At 46.2% G+C, this 24,271-nt stretch overlaps 1 protein-coding gene across 2 annotated transcripts in view; it reads right to left on the bottom strand.

Annotated features, from left to right (window-relative positions):
• The window catches only part of CCDC24 (coiled-coil domain containing 24), a 1,158,678-nt gene that overhangs the window by 541,844 nt on the left and 592,563 nt on the right, over window positions 1-24,271 (bottom strand). For both annotated transcript variants that reach the window (XM_069642308.1, XM_069642309.1), the window contains exon 6: window positions 19,241-19,345. In XM_069642308.1, coding sequence (XP_069498409.1) covers window positions 19,241-19,345 — 105 coding nt within the window. The remainder of the gene's footprint in view (window positions 1-19,240; window positions 19,346-24,271) is intronic.

The following is a 24,271-nucleotide window of genomic DNA, read 5'->3' as shown; positions in this document are numbered from 1 at the left end:
TATGTGTTCTCTATCTACAGAAGTGTGTAAGCATGTTCTTCATGTATACGAGTGTGTGTTTGTGTAATGTTGTGAATGGCCGTGAGTGTGCTTTATGACTAACATGGCTATGTCATGGTGTCACTAATGACATTAGCACAGTGGTTTCTCTGCATTAGTCAACGTCATCCATCGAGGCATTTGGGTCCATGAACAAGTTTGAAGCACCTGTATCCATAAAGACATTGACTGGGTAAGGTTTTAATGGCTGTCTGAGAGAATATCTTTCTGCATACCTGTCAGTCACTGGTCCCCCTGGGGACTGGCTGAAAAGTAAGTGACTTTCTGCGTTTGTGGCACTACGGGCTTCGACCAAACCTCCATACTTCGTCACCCTTGCTTTTGGTAGCCATATCTTCATTACTCCTCCAAGATGTCCATAGTAATTTGCATGGTCATTGAAACTCCAGGTCATATAGCTACAGTCTCCCTCTGGGTTGCACCATACCCATTTCCCCCGTATCTTTTGTTGTCGAAGAGTTTGTTATATTTCTTTCTTCTTCCATCTTGTCTTTTTTTTCTTTCATATTCACATCTACTAACACCGTCATCCCTAATGTCTTCTCAGTAGTTTTGCAACATTGTGTAATGCAGATCTTGACCACTCATAGTCCCACTAGTCCTAGCATTAGTGCTCCTAATAATAATTTCAGTCCGTCTGCTAACCATGTTGGCATCCATGACCATATGGTTGACAACCAGCTCTGTTCCTTTCCTGCTCCTTTGGCTTCCTCCTCCATTTTGGCATGCATCTTCGATAATCTTGTCACTGCTTCTGTCAGTGTGCAATTGTCTCTGCCATTTGCAGGCACAAACGTACAACTGGAACCCCCGATCTAGGTGCAAACCCCTCCTTCCATTGCTTTGAGAAGGTCTAGAACATATCTGTTCTGGAGTGCCATTAACCTTACTGCTCGGAGCTCTTTTATCGCATAGTAGCCATTCACTGTAGAGTTTATCGTTTTCATCAGCTGCCATCTGGTTATCTGCAACCATTTCATATTTGTATACATCTGGAACTAATGACGTGAAAAACATCTCCATCCCGCTGAACAACCGATGCTCAGGTGGTACCTCGTCTAGGGATGCTTCTGATGAGAAATTTTAGTCTCTTTTCACTCTACTCACTTCTACTGACCGTTTCTTTTTTCCCTTTTCTTTCAATTCTCTCTTGTTAGTATCCATTTTAGGGAAGTTGTCTATCTTCACATCCTTCTGTGGCACTGTGATGCTGGAAATGCATCGGAGGGACAGGGCCTCCGTATCCTTGTCCTTCACTGCTGATTATCATGTGTTCTGTCGTGTTTTCCGCACAGGAGTTCATGTGGGACTCCTGGCGGTGCAGCTCTCTCTCTTTTGGTTTGGCGAACAGACCCGTGGGATACCCTTATGGCACCCATGGGTAGGGGTACAACCCTGTGCCCCTAGTGTATGTTTTTGGGCACCTGTGTGTGACCCACAGAGCAGGGTACATGCTGGTGGCATCTCTGTGCTGAAATGACTGGTGCCCTGAGCGTCCTCCATTTTGGAATGCCCAGGCCCTGTCATTACGTGCTGGCATATTGATGTGCACCAAAGAGCTCCTCCCCAATTGGGTGGCAGCTTCTTGTATGCCTTGGATCTGCATGCCCAATAGTGATCCATTAAGAGTGATGTGCCAACCTTCATTGCTGGCAGCTTTTCTGTGTACCTACACTCTGTGTTCTCTCCAACCTTTACTGCACCGTCATTCTGGTAACATAATGCTGGTCTCTTCAGTAATATTACGGGCATTGGTCTAGCTTCATTGTCTACCCAGGTCAGTAACGTGGTGCTCGCATCCCACTCTTTCAGGCACTTGTCATTTTCTCCTTGCACTATGTTGACCGATGCTTGTACTAGGGTGTGTGCTTTGCGTCCTACTACTCCCTCTTTCCATCCTTCTGCTGTGTTTACTTGGCCATACATGAGCATCTGTGTAAAATGTCTTAACTCTGCATGTCCAGCGGCCAGATACCTACGGGTTAGGCGCGCTTCACAAATGCTAAATAAATAAATAAATAAAAAATCGGTGGTCTTTCCCAGTATCCTGGTTCTCCTCCTATTTCCTTGACCCCCTCTTTGGGCATAGTAATTCCTTATGTGTTATTACTTTTGTCTCTCCTTTCTGTAGGCCATCAGTTATGTATTGTGTATAGCCTGGTCTAATTGCCAGTAATTGTTCATCATGTCAAGTGTCTTTATATAACTGTCTACATAGGCGAACCTTGCCTTGAACATCCATCTCAATGTTGCCATTTCCCCTTGGAATCGTCCTCGGGTTGTAACCGTGGATAGGTACGTAAGGCATTGTGCTCTAGCTGCTGGTATTTCAGCTGCTATAAACGTTCTGGAGGCACCCATGGCATAGGGGATTAGTGAGCAGACATAGCAGATCTCCCTAGTAGTTTCTTTACCTACCCTGGTTATGAGCTTGTACCACATATTAATAGACACTTGAGCAGTGTCTGTGAGATAGAGGTCCACCCTTCCCATGTCTGTATCAGCACCATGCTTACCTGGCCTTACTGTGAGTACAGTGCTCCCTTGTCCACCTGACTTGGTCCCATCCACCTGCTGAAGTTAGGGTAATGTTAGTAGAAGATGCAGCGGTAGCACTAGATACAAAGGATATTCGCCAAAAAGGAAAGCAAAAATACCACTTTGAAATAAGAGAAAAAGCCAAATGAGAATTCTTTTTAACAACCATCTCCATCTCTATCCTTCTCACCACTCCTCTTCTCCTGGAGTGGTCACTTCCTCCTTTCCTCCCAGCTAACCCTCTTTACCCCAGGCCAATCCAACTCCATCACTGCCACCCACCTTGTCGGTCATCCGACCCATGAAGGGCGTGTCAGTGAGGCTTTCGCTGCCACTTTCTCAGCCCATCCTCCCCCTTTGGCTGACTCTCACCCTGACACAGCCCTTTCCATGCTCCACTCTGCTATATCTGACACTATCGATGTTCTTGCCCCTGTCATGAGGATCTGCCTGAAGCCCAAAGCCAATTGCAACTCCTGGTACAACTCAGACCTCGTCACCCTGAAAGGCAAGTGCAGGGTGGCGTAGAGGAAATGGTGTGCTTCACGTACATCCTCCGACAAACCGGACTGCCACCTGCCCCAAAGGCATTGCCGGCTCTCTGTCCGCACCAACAAGAGAGCTCACATCCAAGCCCGCGTCTCTTTGTCATCTAACAACTCGGCTGAACTCTTTAAAATCTGTAAGGAACTGGTCAATCCTGCAGCAGTCTCTACCTCTCCTGTCCCGTACCAGGCCCTCTGCACCACACTGGCGTCTCATTTAATCTGTAAAACTCAGTCCTGTCCTCTCTTTCCAACCTCTACTCCCTGCTCTTCCTTTAGCCCTTCTTCAGCCACCTCCTCTCCCTCCTTCTCTGGCTTTCCCCCGTTGTCCCCAGATGAGGTTTCTAGGCAAGTCCGATCTATGAAAGTCTCACCAAAACAGGTCCATCCCTGCTTCTACTCTCTGCCCTCTGCAACTCATCCAGAACAGGACTGTGAGACTTGTCCTTGTCCTCAAGACCAGGGATCGTATCTCTCCAGGACTGAAATCTCTGCACTGGCTCCCAGTGGCTGCGAGGTTTAAGTTCAAAACCCTCTGCATTGTTCACAAGGCCTTCTCGGGCCTCAATGCCTTCAGCTCTCTCTTCCTAAGTATCTCCCTTCGCTCATCCACTGCTCATCCACCGCCAACTCCCTCAGGGTCAGTCGCTTCTCCAAGCAACGAGTTGGTGGTAGATCTCTTTCCTCGGCTGGGGCCTCCCTCTGGAACAGCCTCCCTGCCTCCCTGAAACTTCAGGAGGACCATCTCTGGTTCCAGAAGCACATCAAAACCCTTCTGCTTTCTCTCCTCCTCTCCCCTGCTGCCTTCCAGTTTGAAGCTGAAGTTCCATAACCAGCACTTGCCACCTGATGTTTGCACTTACCCTTGCACTTGCCACCAAATGGCTGTACTTGACTTATTGTTATTTTCATATCCCATGTACTGCACTTTCCCCCCTCCCCCTTCCCATGCACTTGCACAATCTGAATGGCACCTGGCCTAGTAGGATTGCTGTCTGTCTTCCCTCTGTTCCCCCTCCCTTGCCACGTCACGCCTTGAAACACTTGTGTATAGGCGTGTTATAAAAGCCATATCATATCATATCCTGTGCTGCTTGGATCCTAGTGCAGCTTGAAGATATCAGTTGCCCGCCTGAAATGCGCTTAACTGAGCGCTAATGTATTAGTATTATATTAGTTCAAGCCACACAGCTTTAATTCTAGGGTCTCTGAGGACTGCAAGGTTGGATGGGTTTCCTCTTTCTAGTTGTGGGTAAACTTGGGCCAGGTATGCTATGAAGACATGGAAATAGACATTAGCATGTTGTGGCCGAGACCTGTTTGGACCTTCTAATACATTGGACAAATTGGCCTTGGAAGGTGCCTGGTTGCGGAGAAGTGGCAAGCATGGAAGAAATGCAATTTCACAATGAATGTGTGCAGAAAGAAAAATAACAGACAGTGCACCCTCATTCTAGATGTATAGGAAGACCTTGCCCAAACTCTGCTGCCCATGAGTGGGTAACCATTGGGTGGCTCTGCTCGGCAGTGGCGATTATGAATTATTTCTTTGCTCTTCTTGGTGAGGGTCATTGGCCCTGTCAATGTCGGTGCCAGGCAAGGCCACTGCTTTGAAGGGCTTGAGGTCACTGAAGTGATTCCAAACGTTCTTCCCAATCAGGTTGACAGGCTCTCTGTGTGGGGGCCCATGAACGCGGGGCATCCCACTTGCGGGAAAAGTTCCTCAGGAGAACTTGGTCTCGTCGGTACACCGGTGACTGCATACGTAAGTCCTTGTTGCTTTCGGCGCGGTCACTTTCTTCTCCAGCTTCAGGCCTCTCCTGGTATCTTTGCAGCTGCCTAGAAATAAAAGAGGCACTAGCAATCAAGGAACTTGTTTACTCATACATTTCCTGACCCAATCCAGCTGATACATTCTCAGCATCCTAGTGCCCTAGTGGGAGGAGCCAGGGGAAGTCCATTTCACCGGCCTTCCACCACCATGTGTGGGGTTAAATGGTGGTCAGACCCAGGCTTATTGCATAAAGTATGAACAATGCTAGACGGAGAAAATGCAGCCAACTTTTGTTCAAACTCTTTAGTTTTGGCTATAGCTTCTTTAAGCAAGCCGTTGAGGCGTTCACACACCGCGTTCGACTGTGGGTGATCGGCACAAAGGAATTTGTATTGGATTCAGAGCAAGGTTGTAATATGCTGGAACATCTCATTAGTGAAGTGAGGGCCATTGTCAGACCGCATGACCTCACATCCACCCCATTGTGGGAATATCTCCCGGACCAGGAATTTCAACGCTCTAAGGGCGTGAGGATGAGAACAAGGATCGGCCTCAATCCAACGGGAAAATGGACGCACAACGACTGTCATGTAGCGGTACCCTTGGCAGCCTTGGATCATGTCGAAATTGCTCGACATGTAGGTGTTGGAATGGACCCACTGGGCGAGGTATGGTTCCTCTGACGACCCTTAATGTATGACCTGCAGTATAAGTTTACACACTAAACAATCGATGATGAATTTCGGCGACGTGTTCTGCGAAGTTAGGAAAGAACCATGTTTCCCCAATATGAGCAGCAAGCACCTCCTTCCCTGTTTGGGTTGGATAGTGTAGTTGCGTCAGTGCTATGTGCAATAATGCAAGTGGCATTCCCTGTGTTGTTTTGCTTTCATAGGGCATCTGTTGCAGACACTGTACATCCCCCTCCTTAGCCACAGTTTGTTTTCCTCTCTGAGTGCAGCTCCCTGCAGCTCTATAATCTGCTTCACTGGTAAAATGTTATACCCCTCTTTTAGTATCATAGTTGTCGCATAACCATGCGCGTGTGATGAAGCCTTCATTTTTAAACTGTCCCCAAAGTAGGCAGAGTGTTTTACCTCCACGTCTGCTGCTACACTACGCCTGGAGATAGGATACTCCATCTTTTGTGTGTGCTTGGCATTTCACGATTGCTATTCGCTCTGGGATATCTATGAACTGTACCAATCTGGGCAATAGGAGTGCGTGCTGCACCAGTGACCCATCAGCACATCTGAAGCCCCTCCTCTTCCATCGTGACATTCCAGGATGCACTGTGGATTTCACATAGGCTTAATCAGAGTTAAACGTCACGTCCTTCTCCCTGCTGTGCTCCAATGCCAATATTAAGGATACTAATTTTACTGCTTCTGTTGGGTAATGGAGACGGCCGATGTTCACTTGTCACTACCTCGCTTGTCCCGTCCTCTCTGTCTCAGGACTGCTGTCCCAGTATGTGTTACTCCAGTCATCCCATGGTAATACTCACTGATTTGTCCACTGCAAATGCGGCTGCAGCCAATGCTTGTTCACATGGATAGTGTCCTCTCATTACTGGGTCTAATTACCCACTGTAATAGGCAAGTGGCTTGTGCCCCAAGCTTGTCTTCTGTGTCAGTACTGAAGTCATCACTACTCTGTCAGAGTGTGAGAACAGAAAGAATTCCTTTTAATAGTCTGGGATCCCTATCACTGGAACTGTGCATATTGCTTCCTTCAGCTCGTTAAATGCCTCAGTTATTTCTGTTGTCCATTGTATTTTCTCCCCTCTCTGTGCTTCCTTCAGTGCACTTAATAAGGGCCTAGTGTACGTGCTGTAATCAAACACCCATGCCCTGCAGTAATTACATAATGCCAAGAACTGCTGCATCTCTCTAACTTTTGTGGGAAAATCTGTCCAATGTATAGCACTTGTGTCTGGCAATATTGTAGTTTGGTCTTGTCCACCTTATATCCCTTTTCTGCTAGTACTGTCAGCATGTGTACTGAGTCATTTCTACACTGTTCCTCTCTGTTGCTGAAAAACAATACGTCATCTATGTACTGTATAACCGTGCTCTCCATCTGTACATGCCTAAGTCCATTTGGAGTACCTGCTGAAGATGGAAGGGGATTCACAGTACCCTTGAGGAAGTCTTGTGTGTTTCCACTTCTTATTTCTACATGGAAATGAAGTTAAGTCTTGTGAGTCTGGTTGTAATGGTATATAGAAGACTGCATTCTTCAAATATATGACCGTGAAGTGGGCGGCTTCCGTGGGGATGCTGCCCAGAATTGTCGCTGTGTTTGGAATTAAAGGATATTCTGCTTTTAAAATATGGTTAAGAGTGCACAAGCCCTGTAAAAAATGCCAATACCCCCCCACCCTGTCGCCTTTTTGACAGGGTACACAGCCGTGTTGTATGGTGATTCTAATGGCACTAGGATGCCCTGCTTCACTAGTGCTGCAATGGTCTAATAGATACTTTTGTCTGCTTCTCTTGAAAGTGAGTATTGTGTAACTCGTGCAGAATGGCTCCTGGCTTCAATTTTATCTTCACTGCTCCTATCTCGTTCAGATCCCCCACATCATAGGGACTTGTGGTCCATAAGATGCTGGAGACCTTTGCCAAATCTTCCTCGAGAAAAGTCAGCAGTGCTTTCAGCGCCATCCCCATTCTCTGTGGTATTTCTCTGTAATGTATTCCCCCCCCAATATGTGATGCTCATTTCCAACACCATCTTGTGATCTTACCTGTTGTCCTTGAATAGTTCTTCATCTGGGACTGTAGTTAACGTGTACCCTTCAGCTATGGTGATCACTACTCGCCATGGTCGCCCTGTGTCACCTGTCCCATGCACTGCTATCCAATAATCCCCCATGATCACTGCCTCTAATTCTAGTGGCACTATCATCCCTCCTCTCTCATCTAATGGTATCTCTGGCCTGAATAAGTACTCATTTTGTAGGCACCACATTTCCCCCTGAATCCCTCGAAGCCATGCTATTATGATTTCTGTCCCATAGTGAAACAGCTCCTCATCCACTGGCACCCCCCTCTCAACCCTTTGTCCACAATAAGCTTGAATGATTTCCCTCACATTTAGAAGGCGTATCCCTGGTGTGGAGAACACTATCCACTTGTCAGTGAATTAAATGGTCATGTTAAGTCTGCTCATGATGTCTCTCCACAGTATATTTAAAGGTGTCTGTCGAGAACAGAGTAGGAGCAAAGATAGAGTGTGCTCACCTATAGAAAGTGCAATATTGTCTGTAAAAGGAACCACTTCCATCGCCCCAGAGAATCCTTGAGCATTCATGGCATCACCTGACATACTATATTTCCCTTCCAGGATGCAGGATTTGGTTGCCCCTGTGACTACAAGAAAGGAAAATGTCTTGCCCATATACATGGTTCCTCTGCAGGGTTGGGTGTAATTGATGAGATGGAACACATCAAGTCCGTCTGAGGGCTGTCCTATTAAGGGCATAAGGACCTTCCGTTCCCCAAAAATGGGTTTCTCCCCACTACAGTGACATCCCCCGCACAGTTTTCTAATGGGAGTTGTTGTCATGGAGTCTGCGTTTGGCACTGACTCATCGTTTGTTTGTATGCTGTTTTGCATCTGTGGTATTTGCTGTGCCGTGTATACCTGTTGTGTGTTACCCTGCATCTGTGGTGCCTGTGAACACCGCTGCATAGGCGATTGCATTTGTGGTGCCTGTGTCATGAGCTGATGTGTCTGTGGGTATGCGTTCGGTGGCTGTCCTTGTTGTGGTGTCTTGTCCTCAGTGTAATACTCGTTCTGTTCTCCCTTGTATGTTGGCTGGTATTGCATTCCCCCATTCTGTTGCACCCCTCCCCTGCTTCTGCACACCCTTGAGATATGCCCGATCAGTCCACACACCCAGCGTTAGGGCGGTTATCTCACCTGCCTTTGGAACCCCCAGTAAACCCCTCTGGGCCCTGTTGCATGTATTGCCCATATCCTCGAAACCCCCCAGGGAATCCCTGTGATTCTTCTGCATCTGATGCCCATACCCAAGTCCTCTAGGTGCCCCCTCTTCCTAGAAACCCATGCTGCACATCCCACCCACCCCATGAATCTACCGCCTGTGGGAGGTTGTGCATACTGTGACTGTGGAGCTCCTTGTCCTCCCAAGCTCTATAATACTGCCACTTCCATGGCGTATTTAGATAGCTTCTTCTGCACTAACTTCACCTCCTCCTGCTTTCTTTCCTTGTGGTTTTTTCTGACATTCTCTTGCATTAACCTACAGTAGTGTACTTTCGTGAGCTGTATTTCTGTGTACGGCTTTGCCTCCATCCCGACCAATTTCTTTAGTTGCCTTTGCATTGCTCTGGCAACCCTTGACATAATATGTTGTACAATAATGCTACTGTTTTGTCCCACAGTTCTCGCATTTCAAGGCACAAAAGCTCTTGAATCGTCTGAATGTAGTGTAAGGAGTATTTGTCTTCCCCCATTTTCCGTGCCATATTCGCACTATTATCTGATGTGTCTAGGTGCTGTGTCCATAAAGCTTGCCATATGGCTGCTCGGCATTTAGAAATGGCGCACCCTTCTTCATACTTCATCAGCGGCTTCCCCGAGGATCGCCACTAGTAGCCCCTTTACAGACCCCACTGCTAATTTCTGTCCCGCTGTCATCCTTTCCATTTTATATATCCATTTCCCTGCACCCGTGCTGAACAAGGGTAGCCTACACCTCACATTTTCCATGTGCTTCCATGGTATATATTGAAGTCGCTCCCCCTCCCTTCTCCAGTAAGGGCAACTGTGTGAACCCGATCTCATCATTCGCCCCCTAGGGTCAGCCAAATCTGCCTGTCCGGTCATTCAGCGTCTTTAATGTCAGTACATGCCTTTTTTCCCGGCTCCCACTTCCTTCGCCCTGGAAGATCTCCAAGCTTCTGCACGTATGGGATAAGGTTGTCCATACTGCATGATGCATCTCTCGTCAATTCATCATAATAATAATAATTGGTTATTTATAATGCACTTAATACTGAGAGGTTTCCAAGCGCTGACCCGGGTATGGAACCCGTGTTGCTCTGCGTTGTCTTGCTTTCAAGGCGAGCGCACTGCCCGAGCTACCCTCCCGAGACGAGTTGTGATCGATTGTCCTTGTGACGCCAAAATCCCCTGTGTCTTTTCCTACTTCCCATGTCCTACTTCCCATGTCACACTTCTATCTTTGCTTTTTCCTGTTGACCGATGCCTGTGTCACCCTCTTCCCTCATACTCACTTTCCTCTGCATCCCCCTCACTGTCACTGACAAAATCGTCCGGGAAGCTCAGCATCCTAGAGGTTGTGTCTTCGCTGAGCTTCCCTTTGAAGTCAATCATGTCCCCGCTACCCCTTCTCCTGGAGGACCCCGCTGCTGTCCTGTCCGATGGAGTCACGGTCCTGTCCTATGTTGTACCGCTGTCCTGCCTACACCCTCCCACTTTGTCGTCCACCATGCCCTTTCCTCACTTTGTCCTTATGTCTCTCACTGCATGCTCGTTGGCCTCCTCCTCGTCCTTGTGTTTCCGCTCTCTTACGTTGCCCACTTTCTCAGTTCCTTTCTCACTAAAACTTGCTTTTCCTTATCGTGTTCCTTTGCATCTCTAATTTCAAGCTCCCTCCTCCTCATCTCTCGCTGCTCCGGCTCTCTCCCCTCTTCCCTTTGATTGTCTCATTGCGCTCTCGTGTCTCTCCTCTTTTTCCTTCTCCCTTCTTTCCACGTCTTCCATTATCTCCGCCCAGTCTCGCACTTCACTGCTCCTCTTAAGACCCTCTATTTCTTTACTCACCCTGCTGATTCTCCTGTTGTCGTCCCATCCAATTTCAGAAGTATCTGCCCTCCTACCCATTCCTTCAATGCTATACCCTATAACGCCTCCTTGGTGCTCGTCTGGGTCTGGCTACATGCTCCCTTCCCACCATCTGTCTGTCTGACCCCTTTCTGCCCCTCCTCCTTGGTATTTGATGGAGGTTTTAACATTGGATATGTGTACCCCTCCGCTGACTTTAGCTCCTATATATGGTACAAAACCGGCACTTCTGCTGCATCCCCTTCTTTCTCGTTCTCAGGAAGAGGTGGGGTAGCAGGGGCCGAGGGCCCTGTGCCCGGCGTCTCCTACTGAGTTAGCATCCACTGACGCCTTGCTACTTCCCCCTCATCCTCCTGGAACAGCTTCCAGAGGTCAAATATCGCCATATGATTGGCCAACTTCTTCCTTTATAGGAGCCTTGTATGTGTGTCTTTATGGTTGCTGCACATTTTTGGAGAAACATCCCCATTGTGGACATGTTATCCTCAGTGCTTTTCGTCCATTCCACGCTATATTTACAAATCTTGCTCTTATATCGTGGAAATGCCTTACACAGGTGCTGTAGGGGCATATAACCCCAACACTTTTATACTTACTTGACCTCAAGTCAAGGCTTTCGACACGCTGTTATTACACAAGCACAATTAATATTTTCAACTCAGATTTATGAATGTCACAAATACCAGTTCTCAACAATTGTTCTCGAGCCGCTCTGGCTCCAAAACAACCTGTCAGGTGTGCTCCATGCACGGCTCTTCTGCAACTCTCTGCCTCCTCAGGCACACCCACGAATCTTGCGCATGCGGCTTCTGTGTACCGCCACTGAACAGCCTCCTCTGTCAATTTTAAGTTTCTCAACACCAACTTCGATAACTCCTTGTGCTCTCCGAGTCCTGTGCACAGAGCTGATGGGTGACGTCAACACTTCACCAGGCGAGAGAGTGCTACAAGTCACTTACAACACTTACAATGTTAATGCCCTGTTACACAAACATTTACACAACCCCAACTCGAACACACAGCTGTCTTCCAATAGGGGATACCAATATTTCTTGTGTTTGATCTGTACCTATAGCTTCATCTTGCAGATAAAATGCCTCCTCAAGACATAACCAGACGACTCACCTTCCAGCTCCCTTTGCTAAGCCTTTACACAGGGATACCATCATCCATGACCCGCGCTAAAACACCCAATTCACAGGAATCCGATATTCACATAACTTCTGTCATCCATTCCCTTAAGTCCGGTTCCCTTGAGTCTAGGTTATTCACCAGAACCTTTTCCCGCTAGACTGAATGTTCCCTAACCACAGAAATGACATCTACCTCCGGAATGCTTCACAATACTCAACAATACCCGTTACCACCCCACACCCACCGTTACTTTCCCACTCCACTTACTTGCTGTGTAGCTGAGTCAATACTTACACTCCGTGTTCCACTGATGCGGTTTGGCTACCAGCTGCCACGCCACCATTCTGGTCTGCTGAATTCTTTGCGGTCAGGATATTTCCAAGATGGCTCCTGGTGGACTTTGTACGGGGCTGCACACGCCAGACTCAATTTCTACGAGGCACCCTGCAACCTTCCAAACGCTGCAGCGGAAGAGGCGGCTTACGCCGAATGGGCATAGTAAACCATCCCTCTGCTACTAACTTGTTGATGAGGTATGGTATGCCAGAGGTCTGGGGGTTACTTCGAGCTTACTCGTTCAGCACCCAGCGCCCACCAGCCCTTCCCCCAGAACAAACGGAGGACTCAGCCAAGGGAAAGTTAGACTGTCATTTATTACAGAAACTGACAGAGATTATACAGGACATTCAAAAATCTCCAGAGTCACCACTGCCAAACCTGTGTCAAGCCTTTTTGCTGCAAAGTAACGTCACAACATGGGCCCTTCCCCAAAAAACCTATGCCACTTTCTGGTTGGGTGATCAGAGTGGTATATCGTATAGATTGCCCCTGTGGATTCTAGTTGATTGGCACTCTCATGTCAGGTGGCTGGCCTACCCCTTCCCCAAGAAATGATCTATTACATTATTGCAGGGTCACAGGATTACCATTGGCCCTTGCCCCCTGCTATCCACCCCTGGAATTCTGTCCCCTGATTGGCTGAAACTGGTCTCCCCAGGCCTGGGACCCAGATCTGTTCTCAGCGCTCTGTGCACCTCTTCAAGGTGATGAGAATGACTGTGTTCCCAATGTATCTGTTAGCAGGACTACTTTTGCCTGTGAGAGGGCTCTCTACATTGCAACGTTGTTGACAAGTTCATGTGTCACTTGTCTGTGTTGCTGAGAATTGTTCGTCTTCCCACGCGGGTGAATAAGGATTGTCTAGCTTGGCCGCATCACGTGGTTGAGGACCACGAAATTAAGCTCTTCTGGTATGCAATTTATGAAGATTTATTCTGTTTTTCTGCAGCTGGCATCTTGTCGTTTTAGGTTTGGAATGTGCTGCTTGTCTCTGACATTGGCTTAGAGCCCTGGTCTTCCTGTTGTGTGCAGCCTGGTTATGCTTTCCCTCGTCTCTTGTTCTGCGGCTTGTGGCCTTATGTGATCCTCGTTATATTTCTACTATGATTTCTACACATCTATATTGTGCTATTTTTCCTATAGGTTAGGCGTATTTGGTCCTTCCAGGCTCCTTATGTGATCCTGTAGTGCCATAGAGTTAGTTGCCATAAGCATCTGCAAGCTTTCTAAGCATCTCGCCGTTGCCTTGCATTCATCATTTCTGCACTTAGCCAATGAGGAAAATAATAAAAGCGTTTGGCAGTATGTATATGTATCTGTCCTCCGCAGAACTGTTTAAGCATGTACTTTGTGTATATGAGTGTTTGTCTAACGTTGTGCATGGCTGCGAGTGTGATTCGCGACTATCGTGGCTATGTCGTAGGGTCACTAATGATGTCAGCACAGTGTTTCCTCAGCATTAGTCAACGTCATCCATTGAGGCATTTGGGTCCATGCCCAATATTGAAGCACCTGTATCCATAAAGACATTGGGGGTCATTTGAGTATGGAGGTAGCCATGCCGCTTTTAGCGGCATGGCTACGCCCATACCGGGTACCGAGTCCGGGTTCCCTGAATGGGGAAATACCGGGCCATTCCGACCTTGGAGGGCCGGTATTTCCCCATTCATGGAACCCAGACCCTGTGCATCCCCATTCCCATTCGAGCCCCCATAGGGCTCGATGGGAATGGGGAGCATGCTAACAACGGGCTTGTTAATGACGGGCCTCTTGTTAGCATGCTGGACCGCTAGCGGGACCCGCTTAGGACGCCTGATTTTACCAGGCGTCCTTAGCGGGTCCCGCAAGCGGACCTCGTAATGAGGCGGTAGGGGGTTAATGGCGCCGGCAGCTCTACCGGCGATGTTAGCCCCCTACCGCCAGGGTCGTAATGACCCCCATTGACTGGATAAGGTATGAATGCCTGTCTGAGAGAATATCTTTCTGCATACTGGTCCTCCTGGGGACTGGCCAAATAGTGAGTGACTTTGTGCATTTTGGACTCTTTGGGCCATCATGTTCATGTGGGTGAGGAGGGGCATTCCAGGGACCCTCTCTTCTAAGGTAATGTAAAAACAATGCAAAAGCCAAATGGCAGGAAGAGATTTACATTTGAGAAGAAAGTAGAAGAGACTTGGTAGACGAATCGAAGATGGAGAGGGTGGTGGGGTAGCGAATGGAAAGAGGTAGTTAGTTGCAGCGTTTTGGAGCAAGTAATAAGAAGGAGCGGAAACAGGATTGCACGGAAGGGGGTTAGCAACAGATAACAGGAACAGAGACTAAAAGCGTAAAGATCAGGCAGGAACATGAAATGAGCTTAAAGAGGAGAGATAAGGAGGGATAGGACCAAATGTAGCTTCATAGACAATGCATAAGAAATTAAAAAGAGTAGGCGAAGATCAAGAAATTGATTGAAGAGAAATAGAAATGGGAGAGCGGGCATAGAGAAGAAAAACGATGCAAACAGTGAGTTGAATATGGAGTAGGGGGTGGTCTGGAGGCCGGGAGACCGAGCAAAAGGGATGAACAGTAATGAAGACAGGCAGAAACCAAGGTGGAGATGAGAGGTTTAGTGACACAAAGAAAAGGACAAACTTTATGAATGGTTTAAAGGGAGAGGTGACAAAAGCGAATGCTATCATAGAAGGGGGAAGAGAAGGGGTATATGAAGAGGAAGAGTGGCAGAGGGAAAATATAGAAGTTGAGTCTTGGAGGAGTTAAAGTGTAGGAAGTAGGAGTGCATATAAGATTGGACAGAGAGTAAGCAGGTTGTGATCTTTGTGTAGCTGGAGTCAGTGTAGGAAGAAAAAGATCTTGGCATCGTCAGCATAGAAATGTGAGGGAAGACCAAAGGGGTTTAAAATGTCTGCAAGAGTCGAGGTATAGAGTGAGACAATGAGGGGCCGGTGAACAGAACCTTGGGGCACACCACACTGTAGTGGAAAGCAGGAGGAGGATTAATTAGCCCAGGCGACTGAGAAAACAGCGATCCAAAAGATGAGAGTAAAACAAGTTGAGAATAGAACCAGAAAGTCCTAGAGAAGAGAGGGTGGTGAGAAGAAGATGGTGGTTAACAGTATCAAAAGCCACAGAGAGGTCAAGAAGAATCAAGATGGAAGATTGCTTGGTGTAGCGAGCAGAGAGTTAGATACAAACAGAAGTGCCGTTTCTGTAGAATCGAGAGGGCGGAACCCCAATTAAGAAGGTGGGAGCAAAGAATTGAGATCCTGAGAAGCAGAGAGCTGTGTATAGACAAGGGTTTAGACCACTTTCGAGGGGGATGAGAAAAAGGGAAGTGGATACAAAATGAGTGGGACTAGAGGGATCTAGAGAATGTTTATAAGAAAAGGTAGAATGACTGCTTGAAAGTGGACAGGAAGCAGGAAGAAGAGGAGGAAAGATTAAGAATAGTAGTGAGAAAAGAAAGAACACAAGGATAGACTTTCAAGATAAAAGAGGCAGGAAGTGGATCAAGTGGAGTAGCACTGGATTGGGTGCGTGCAATAAAACTGGTAGTATGCGAGTCAGGGAGAAGAGGACAAAGAAGTGACTGAAGAGGAAAGAGGTTTTAAGTAGGAGGGGATGCAGATGGTGTAGAGGAACGTTAAAGAAGGACTTTATCTGTAAAGAAGTTGGCAAATTCTGCTGGGGTGAGGGAAGATTGAAGGACGGGATCTGTCGTAGTGGGAGAAAGGATATAATTCCCGATCCGGAAGAGACATCAAGGACAAGGAGCATTCCAATGTGTGGCCCTTGGACACTATATTCAGCACCCAGTTGCCTGAAGTTTTGTCTCGCCAGTGACACATGCGGCCACGGACCCTGCTTCCAACAGAGGTGATGTGTGGAAGGTGGAGTGGAAACAAGTCAAGCATGTTTTGGATGTCCGAGAGTAGGAATGTTCCAATCCTTGATGACATTTTTGGAGACGTGTTTTTTGGTGGAGGACTGATGGTATCTTGACGATGGCGGATGCATGATAGTTGAGCAATGCGTTGAGTAGCTTTTGCTCATTGATATCAGAACCCTACTCTACTCTAGCTCCCTCGAAAGGGATAAAACCATCATTGGTCTCAGTCCTTGAAGGTGCTTCTGGCTCTTGTGTTGTCAGTGTCCTTGATACCTTTGACATAGTCATTGATTTTATTTTACTGAATACATTGTGCCCATAAAACAGCATATCATGGATTTGAGCCTGAACTTGATCCATGCTGGACTTCTGAACATGGCCACATGAGCCATTTGCAATGAACCTCAGTATTCTGCATCAATAGCAGAGTCTGTGGCGTGGTCGGATATATTTCACCCAGACAATGGAACTGGCTTCTTCTTTCAAATCTGATGGTAGATGCCCCCAAAAACATATAAAACATATTCGTCTTGTGACAAATATTAGTAAGTGTGCCCTAAATGACAAAGGAGGCAATGTGTTCCTGTGCTGTTGTAAAGGTACTGTTGTGTTCTGGCTGCTCTTGGAGTACAAAGAGTTCAGTCATCCGCCAGACAGAGGCGTTGTCGGCTTTGAAATTCTGTCAATGGGCCTCATTACACGGATGGCGGTAAGGGTTTACCGGTACCGGTATTTTACCGGTACCAGTAAATCCTTACCGCCTTACTACGAGGTCCCTTTGCGGGTTGAGGAATTTAACGCCTGCATTTTGCAGGCGTTAAAAACCAACCCGCAAAGGGACCAGCCTTCCCCATTCCCATAGAGCCCTATGGGGCAAAAATGGGAATGGGGAAGGGCAATGGTGGAAGGGGGAATTACCGCCCCGCCAACCTTGGAATAGGGCGGTAATTCCCCTTTCCACCAAGGCGGTGCCGGTATTTTACCGGCATGAACCATGGCGCTAATAGCACCATGGTTCACCACCATCCGTGTAATGAGGCCCAATATCTTTTGAAGACAATGAGCCTCATTACGAGTTTGGAGGTAGCCATGCCCGGCTACCCCCTGGTCCGGGTTCCTTGAATGGGGAAATACCGGGCCTTTCCGACCTTGGAGGGCCAGGTATTTCCCCATTCAAGGAACCTGGACTCGGTACATCCCCATTCCCATTTGAGCCCCTATAGGGCTCAATGGGAATGGGGAGGATGCTAACAACGGGCCCGTTAATGACGGGCCCGTTGTTAGCATCCTAGTCTGCTCGCAGTTTTACCAGGCGTCCTTAGCAGGACCCACGAGCAGACCTCGTAATGAGGCGGTAGGGGGTTAACGGCACCGGCAGCTCTACCGGCGCCATTAACCTCCTACTGCCAGGGTCGTAATGAGGCCCAATGTATCAAAGCTGGTTAGTAAGGGTCATCAGAAACCACAAGAGTATCAGGGCTTGCAGACCAAGGACTGCCGTCTGCCTTTGGGAACAATGGGAACGCCTAGAGATGCTCCTCTAGGTCTGAGAATTCTTCATCTTCCTGCGGGATTAGGTCTGGCAAGTCAGACATTTCTTTAATAGGTGATCAGGTGTTGATATTTAACCCTGCTGGTGTGGTCGTCGACACAGTGTTTTGTTTCTCTATGGCCGTGGAGGTGCACGATTTCTCTGCCTTCGGAGAGCAATGAATGTATTTCTGTAATTGAAGATCACTGTTCCATCGACAGTTCATGGCTTTTCGTGGTCAGTGCATCTGTAGCCGGAGAGCTTGTTGATGAAGAATGCCCTGTAGGATGGTTACTCAATGATACATATTTCTCAGTTGACAGTATGTGGCACTTTGTGGATGGTGTATCTGTTGTAAAGGAGGAAGTTCCTGTGGTGGACAAAGTCATAAATGGTTTTGCTTTAGGTGGAATATCCGTGGGCAACAGCTTCATAGAAAGCTTACTTGAGGATGGTTTAAGAGAAGACCCTTCTCTTGAACGGTGCGCTGGCATTTTAAGCCCTTTTTCACCAATGGACTCACACATTGGCTAAGGGTCTGTTCAAGTCTTGCTTTTGGAGGGAGGTAGAAGTGCAATTTCCACTGAAGAAGCTGAAGAAGCTCTCCTTTTCTGGGGAGCATGCTTTTCCATGGTCATGCAATGGGAGGAGCTGGCGCTGTCCTCGTGGATTCTTCTCCTGAAGAGACACTCTTATTGTCTTCTCAAAATAGCAGTAGCCTCCTGTGCCTGTACCAGAGGGTTTTCTGTGAGAAGGTTTGGCATAGGTTACAGGTCACAAGTAGGTGGGGAATCAGGCAATAAATGCATTGCAGGTGTGGGTGCCTGAGGAAAATATGTTTCCTTCCACAGTCTTTAATGAGAGCATGTTTAGCTTATAAATAGTCCCCCTACCATCTACAGCCATGTACATGAGGTGGTATAGGAACTCTACAATTTTCTGATCCCAGAAGACAAAGAGGCTATAAAAGGTGTCAGTCCCAACAGCAGACCAAAATAAACCAGAAATGTGAGTTAACACTGTGAAGTTCATGGAAATAGTAGCAAAATAAATGGAGAGAGTTGAAAAGGATTCCCTTGACACTAGACTGTGGTCAAGAATCTGTCCACCTCTTTGGCTAAAGCAGAAAGGAACCAAAATGATGTGGATAGGGTACAACCTAGTGCTTAACCATGGTTTGAATATACAATTTAGGACTGTGGTTTTTGCCTGTATATATATATTGGAGGAACCCCAGTGTGACAACTGGGGATAACCAAGCACGTGACTGTTGGAGAACTGTAAGCATGCTTTAACAGTAAACTGGTAAGTACGACAAAAATCTAGATGCTCAATTTTGCTCTATTCCACCTAAACAGGTTCTGATGCCCCGGTGCCAACTCACATTGTTGCTGTCATTGTGGATCTAAAAATGGGGATATTTATGTGCTCCCTTATAAAGTAACATTTTGAATGTAGAATAAAATTTAATAAAAATGGAAGAAGCAAGCAAATGTGCAGGACACATGATGAGGGACAGAGTAAAGAAAACAAATGTGTAGCTGATTTTACAAAAAATATGTATCAAATGTAATACATTGGCTACTTACTGTAGATGGGCCACCACCCCATCAATGTCAGAAACATTGAACTTTTCCTTCAAATCTTCCAGGTCATCGCCAAGGCTGGAACCAGTTGACAGAGAAGATATGGTCCTAAGAGGCAAAATAAACGGCGGATTTGGGGTTATTGGTATGACCCGTCAGGGTGCAGTGTTGTGTGGCAGATGGGATTGCATAATGAAAGCTACATGCAAATAGAGTACATTTCTGGTAGTTGTAAGTTAAATTAGGAGTCCAGGTAAGCAATTTATATTGGTTGAATAAAGAGCAGAGGGTTTCTATTTCACCTCTCTAAGTCCCACTGACTCTGCAGCACTACCGGATATATTCCCCTCCGACCACCAAGCCCCCACATCTCAACAGTTCAGTTCATTCAGCCTCATTAGGAGGCTGGCGGTAGCCATGCCTGTAATACAGGCACAGCTGCCGCCGGTATATTTTATTTTCCAGCGCCCAGGAAGGGGCAATATCCGGGTCATTACGGCATTGCCAGGCCCAGTATTTGCTCATTCCTGGGCACCGGAAAATATTCTTCCCTGTTGCCATTTGAGCCCCATAGGCTAAAAAATGAAAGAATCGATGAGTTTTTTTTAAAAAAAAATCTGCGGTAAAAAAGCCAGCAAAAAAACATCCCGCGATGAAATGACATGGAACCGCTATAATTACTTAATTGTAGGGTGTAATTAAGTCCACCTATTTGTTGAAGGTGGCGATGTGTAGGTGATGGCCACTTTAAACTTACAGTTTAGGCATTTCCCGCAATATAGAGTTCATTTTTGTAGGGTTGCATAAGTTGTTGCAACAGACCTATAGTTATGATACCTTGTAGATGTCATTAGCGGGTATCCCATGGCTCACAGGTTGGGATCTTATGGAAGCTTCATATGTGCATGTTATGCTTATGTCAATTTCTTAATTGCATAATTGATAACCATTATTATTAGCAAATATGCTATTTTTATCAATCAAGATGTGTGTGTGTAAACAGAACATATACTTATGGTTGCAGTAAGATGTATGTGTTAGGAAAACTCCAACCATTATATGGGAAGGCATTCTGATCCTTTAAATTAGGGCTGGGTGAACCATAACATACTCAACTCAACACAAATCATGGTTCGAGTCACTGAAATGATGTTCTGAATTCCTTGTGAGTCAGTCAAACCCAATACAGCAGTGACATGATGCGATTCAAACAAAGCCTTAAAAGCCTTTTTTCACCTCGTTTGTGGTTCAAATTCTTTTAAACTTCTTATTGGGCTATTAGTTGAAATCAGGTCGAATTTTCTTTTTTGATTTATGGCCTATCAGAATAAATACAAAAGTTAAAAAAAATAAAAAAACACAGGCCGTACTACAGATTCATCCAACTCAAATCAGAGGTTTCACATCTTTCAGTGATTTGGAGTTTCAATACTAAATTGGTAGAATCAGCCAAACCAACTCACTGTATTTCCAGCTGGTTCGCCAATCCCTACTTCATTTGGTAACTGGAAGAGCCGCAGTAATGTCAAAGCAGTGTTTTGGATTCAGAGTAATAACTATAGTAGTTAAAAGTTCAAATTAAAGAATAAAAAAGGCTAAAAGAGCAAATGCCAAATGAAAGAGCAACTATTGTGTGTAACCCAAGGGTTACAAGACTGGACCATACTGGCTGCTTCAACAGAGGATGGCATTTTCATTTTTACTGTTTATGTTCATAAGTGTTCATCCCAAACTGGGTGCTCATCATCACTGATAAAAACCTGCTAATACAATTGATTACTGAAAACATCTCTCTAACAGTTACTCAGCGCGGTCACGGGTTAACCGCATTAGGCATAACATGGCCTGGTCTGTGGCCAAGGTGGTGGTTTTTTGAGTGCTACCCAACATTAATGAGAAAAGGCATGACGGGGAGGATTTTGTAATTTGAGGCTGCTTTGTATAGTCAGTAGAAAAGCTGTGAAAACAAGAAAGCGATAGCAGATCGGAGTTATTGAAAAGGGTAGAAAGCTGAAATATCTAAGAATTCATCTTAAACTGAAGAAGTAGAAAGGATACTTTCTACGATATCTTGCTGTGGAGTGATTATGTGGATGGTTTATCTGCGATCACAACATATTGTTTCACTGACGACGATACGTTTGGCAATATTCATGAACTGCTTAATATCGCTGCCATTACTTTGTTGCGACTTGTAGGGAAAAAAAGTCATCAGAACATTGGGGCAGATGAGCACAAAAGAGAGTTTGCCACCTGTGCTTGCGCAGGGCACATGCAAATGGAGAACACTCATGCTCTCTGTGCCGAGTGCGATTCTCAAACGCAAATCTTCCTGTGCCAAATGATTCAGCATGGGTGTATTCACTTTCCGCAATCAGGCAGATTACGCAAAGGCGTGTCTGCCTCAATGCGATGCACTTTGGGGGTCATCACGAGTTGGGCAGAGCGGCAGAAATGAGGAGGTAACGCTATCACCGCCGCCTTACCGCTCCACCCATTCTGAGTTTGGGCGGAAAGTCAGAGATTTACCTCCAGCTTTTTGCTCGAGGTAAATCTCTGCACTTTCCGCCCATTCGCGGCGCTATTACCGCAGTGCTAATAGAGAAGTGTTAAGATCACCCAGAATGTCCCATTGGGTCTGATAGACCCAATGGAAATGGGGATTTACCGCCATCCCACCTCAGAATCTGGCGCTCATAGCACCGGACCGAGTTGCGAAAACGCAATTTGCGTGGGGGTTATCCCGGCAGATTCACCGCTGGGATACCGCCAAGGTCATAATGGATCCCTTTGATGGGATGCACTTTGATCCAGGGTTGATGTGTGCCTCATTTCACCCGCCGAACATAAGTTAAGATGTAAAAATGAGGCCTGTCGCCTCACATGCACTCGCTGAACCTTCACTAGTCATGATAAAGCAAAGAAGAAAGAAAGTAGACAAACAGATTATTTTTATTAGTGTTTTACGATGCGCTACTTGCAAGGCCAGTGCATAGGGCAGAAAGAGGACGGGTGGGAGATGCGAGAGTCGATGGATTAGAGAGTGTAAGAGGAGAAGGTGTTCCTATTCTTACTGCACACAATTGGATTCCTGCAACTATGACCAGCAACTACCACCTCTCATCTTTCAGATAACATAAAGGGGCTCATGTTCAATTGTGACGTAACGTGAATGAAAGGCGTAAAAGCCCTACTTAAGGCTTCAATGTCTCCCATTCAAGTAATGCCACAGTTTCAATAATTTGTTTGGTGGAAAGGAGTCGTGAAACGCAATTTGTTTTTTCTGCCTCCTCCCTTCCTCTCCGCCATACAAATGCTCCAGCATTTGCGCCAACATCGATTTTCATGCCAGCGCAAAAGCTGGATATCCCTATGGAGTCCACCTCCTTTATGCACCATCCATAGGGATCCTTTGTACACACTGCCTGCTATGCTCACATGGCATGCAGCGGGTACAATTATAAATCAACGCTGCCCGACATGCCAGACAGCGTTTATTTGTAATTGGGAACACTGCTTACCATGCCCACATGGTAAGCAGTGATCACAATCAAAATTAAATGCATGTCCCAACATATTCCATGTAAGCATAGCAAACAGCATTTACAATTACAATTAAACGCTGCCTGGCACCAAGTATGCGAGGCAGCGTTTACTCACTTTGCACAGCAGAGTGCAAAAGTGCAGGGCAAAAGGCGACATACACACGTGCAAGCCCACTAGTTTGTTCCGCACATTTGCACACCGCCATGCAACTAATGAAAATGTGGCGAAGCAGAGCGGGTTACGTAAATTATGATCCAAAACAGTAGGAGCTCCCAAGTAGGCAATCACTGTGTGCAGGAGGCACGATATCCAGTTCTCAATGAATGAGGGAAGTAGAAGACTAGGAAACAAACTGTAATTTGGCTCTTTCCGTTTGCATCCACCACACATGCTATAATTGTAGTTGTCTTGGCAGTAAAACAATGGTACGCTTCTAGTGGCAAGCAGTAGTGCCAAAAGAGATGCGAGATGAAAAGGTGCCCACCAACTAGGAATTGCATACACATGTTGCTTCTGATCGCCTTTGGAATCCTACTGAATCTAGGCCCCATTTAATGTGGAATTCTTCAGTTAGTATACCAATGTGGTCCAAAATGACAACCACCTGGCTTTTAGCGTGGCAATGCTTTCCTTATTTAGGTAATTCAATTCATTTTTTTTAAATCTGTTTTATATGGTTTGTTATAAACCTGGAAAAAAAAAACAGTGTGCTTCCCAGAAACCATAAACACATTGCAGGATGTCCCACGTCAATCATTTAGGTAAGTCATTCGCTTCAGCTGGGTCAACGTTGTTCCATTTGTGTTTCAGATTCTGCGCATAGGTATGGACTGGACCTGTATTTAGATGCCGTTTATGTTGGTCCGAGGAATGGGTAGCACCAATTGTATCAATGTAATTGCTGCAAGGATCATGCTCGTGTTCTATCCCATTACGAGTAGGTTCCACCATTCGCGTGGTGTCAGTGAAGAAGTCTGGTTGATGTGGTGTCCCAAGTGGAGCTCTCTTAAATCCATAAGGTTAGGGCACTCCACCATTAAATGGTAGAGTGATCCAATCACTTCCTTTTCATCACAGAATTTGCACCAGGGATTGTCATTTACCCATTGCCTCCGTTTGTCTGAATCTGAGCAATAGCTCACGGTAGTGTGCTGAAGGGAACTTAGTCAGATACTTTGGTAAGCAATTAATAGGACGTCTTTCATGGATAAGTGGAATGGTTAAGACATATTTGCTCTCGATTGGTGCGTGTTTATCCAATCTTGTTCTTTTTTTATATCTTTTTTTTTTATTATTGTAATTTTTTAGTTTTAAATCAAACTTTTATCACAACATTTCCCTTTACATTTGTTTAAAATCTTTTAAGAACATCAACTGTTACATTTCACTCTTCATCACCCGGCTTAAGTTTCATTTGCCAAACAATCATCTAGAAAGTTTATTGTCGAGCAAGTTAGATGTATCGAACTTCCACCTAATATTCTTTGC

This window comes from Ambystoma mexicanum, chromosome 1q, assembly GCF_040938575.1.
Source record: "Ambystoma mexicanum isolate Mex_15411 chromosome 1q, UKY_AmexF1_1, whole genome shotgun sequence".
NCBI classification, from domain to species: Eukaryota; Metazoa; Chordata; class Amphibia; order Caudata; family Ambystomatidae; genus Ambystoma; species Ambystoma mexicanum.
Note: the sequence above shows the minus strand (reverse complement) of the source record. Positions and strands in the feature narration are given on the sequence as shown.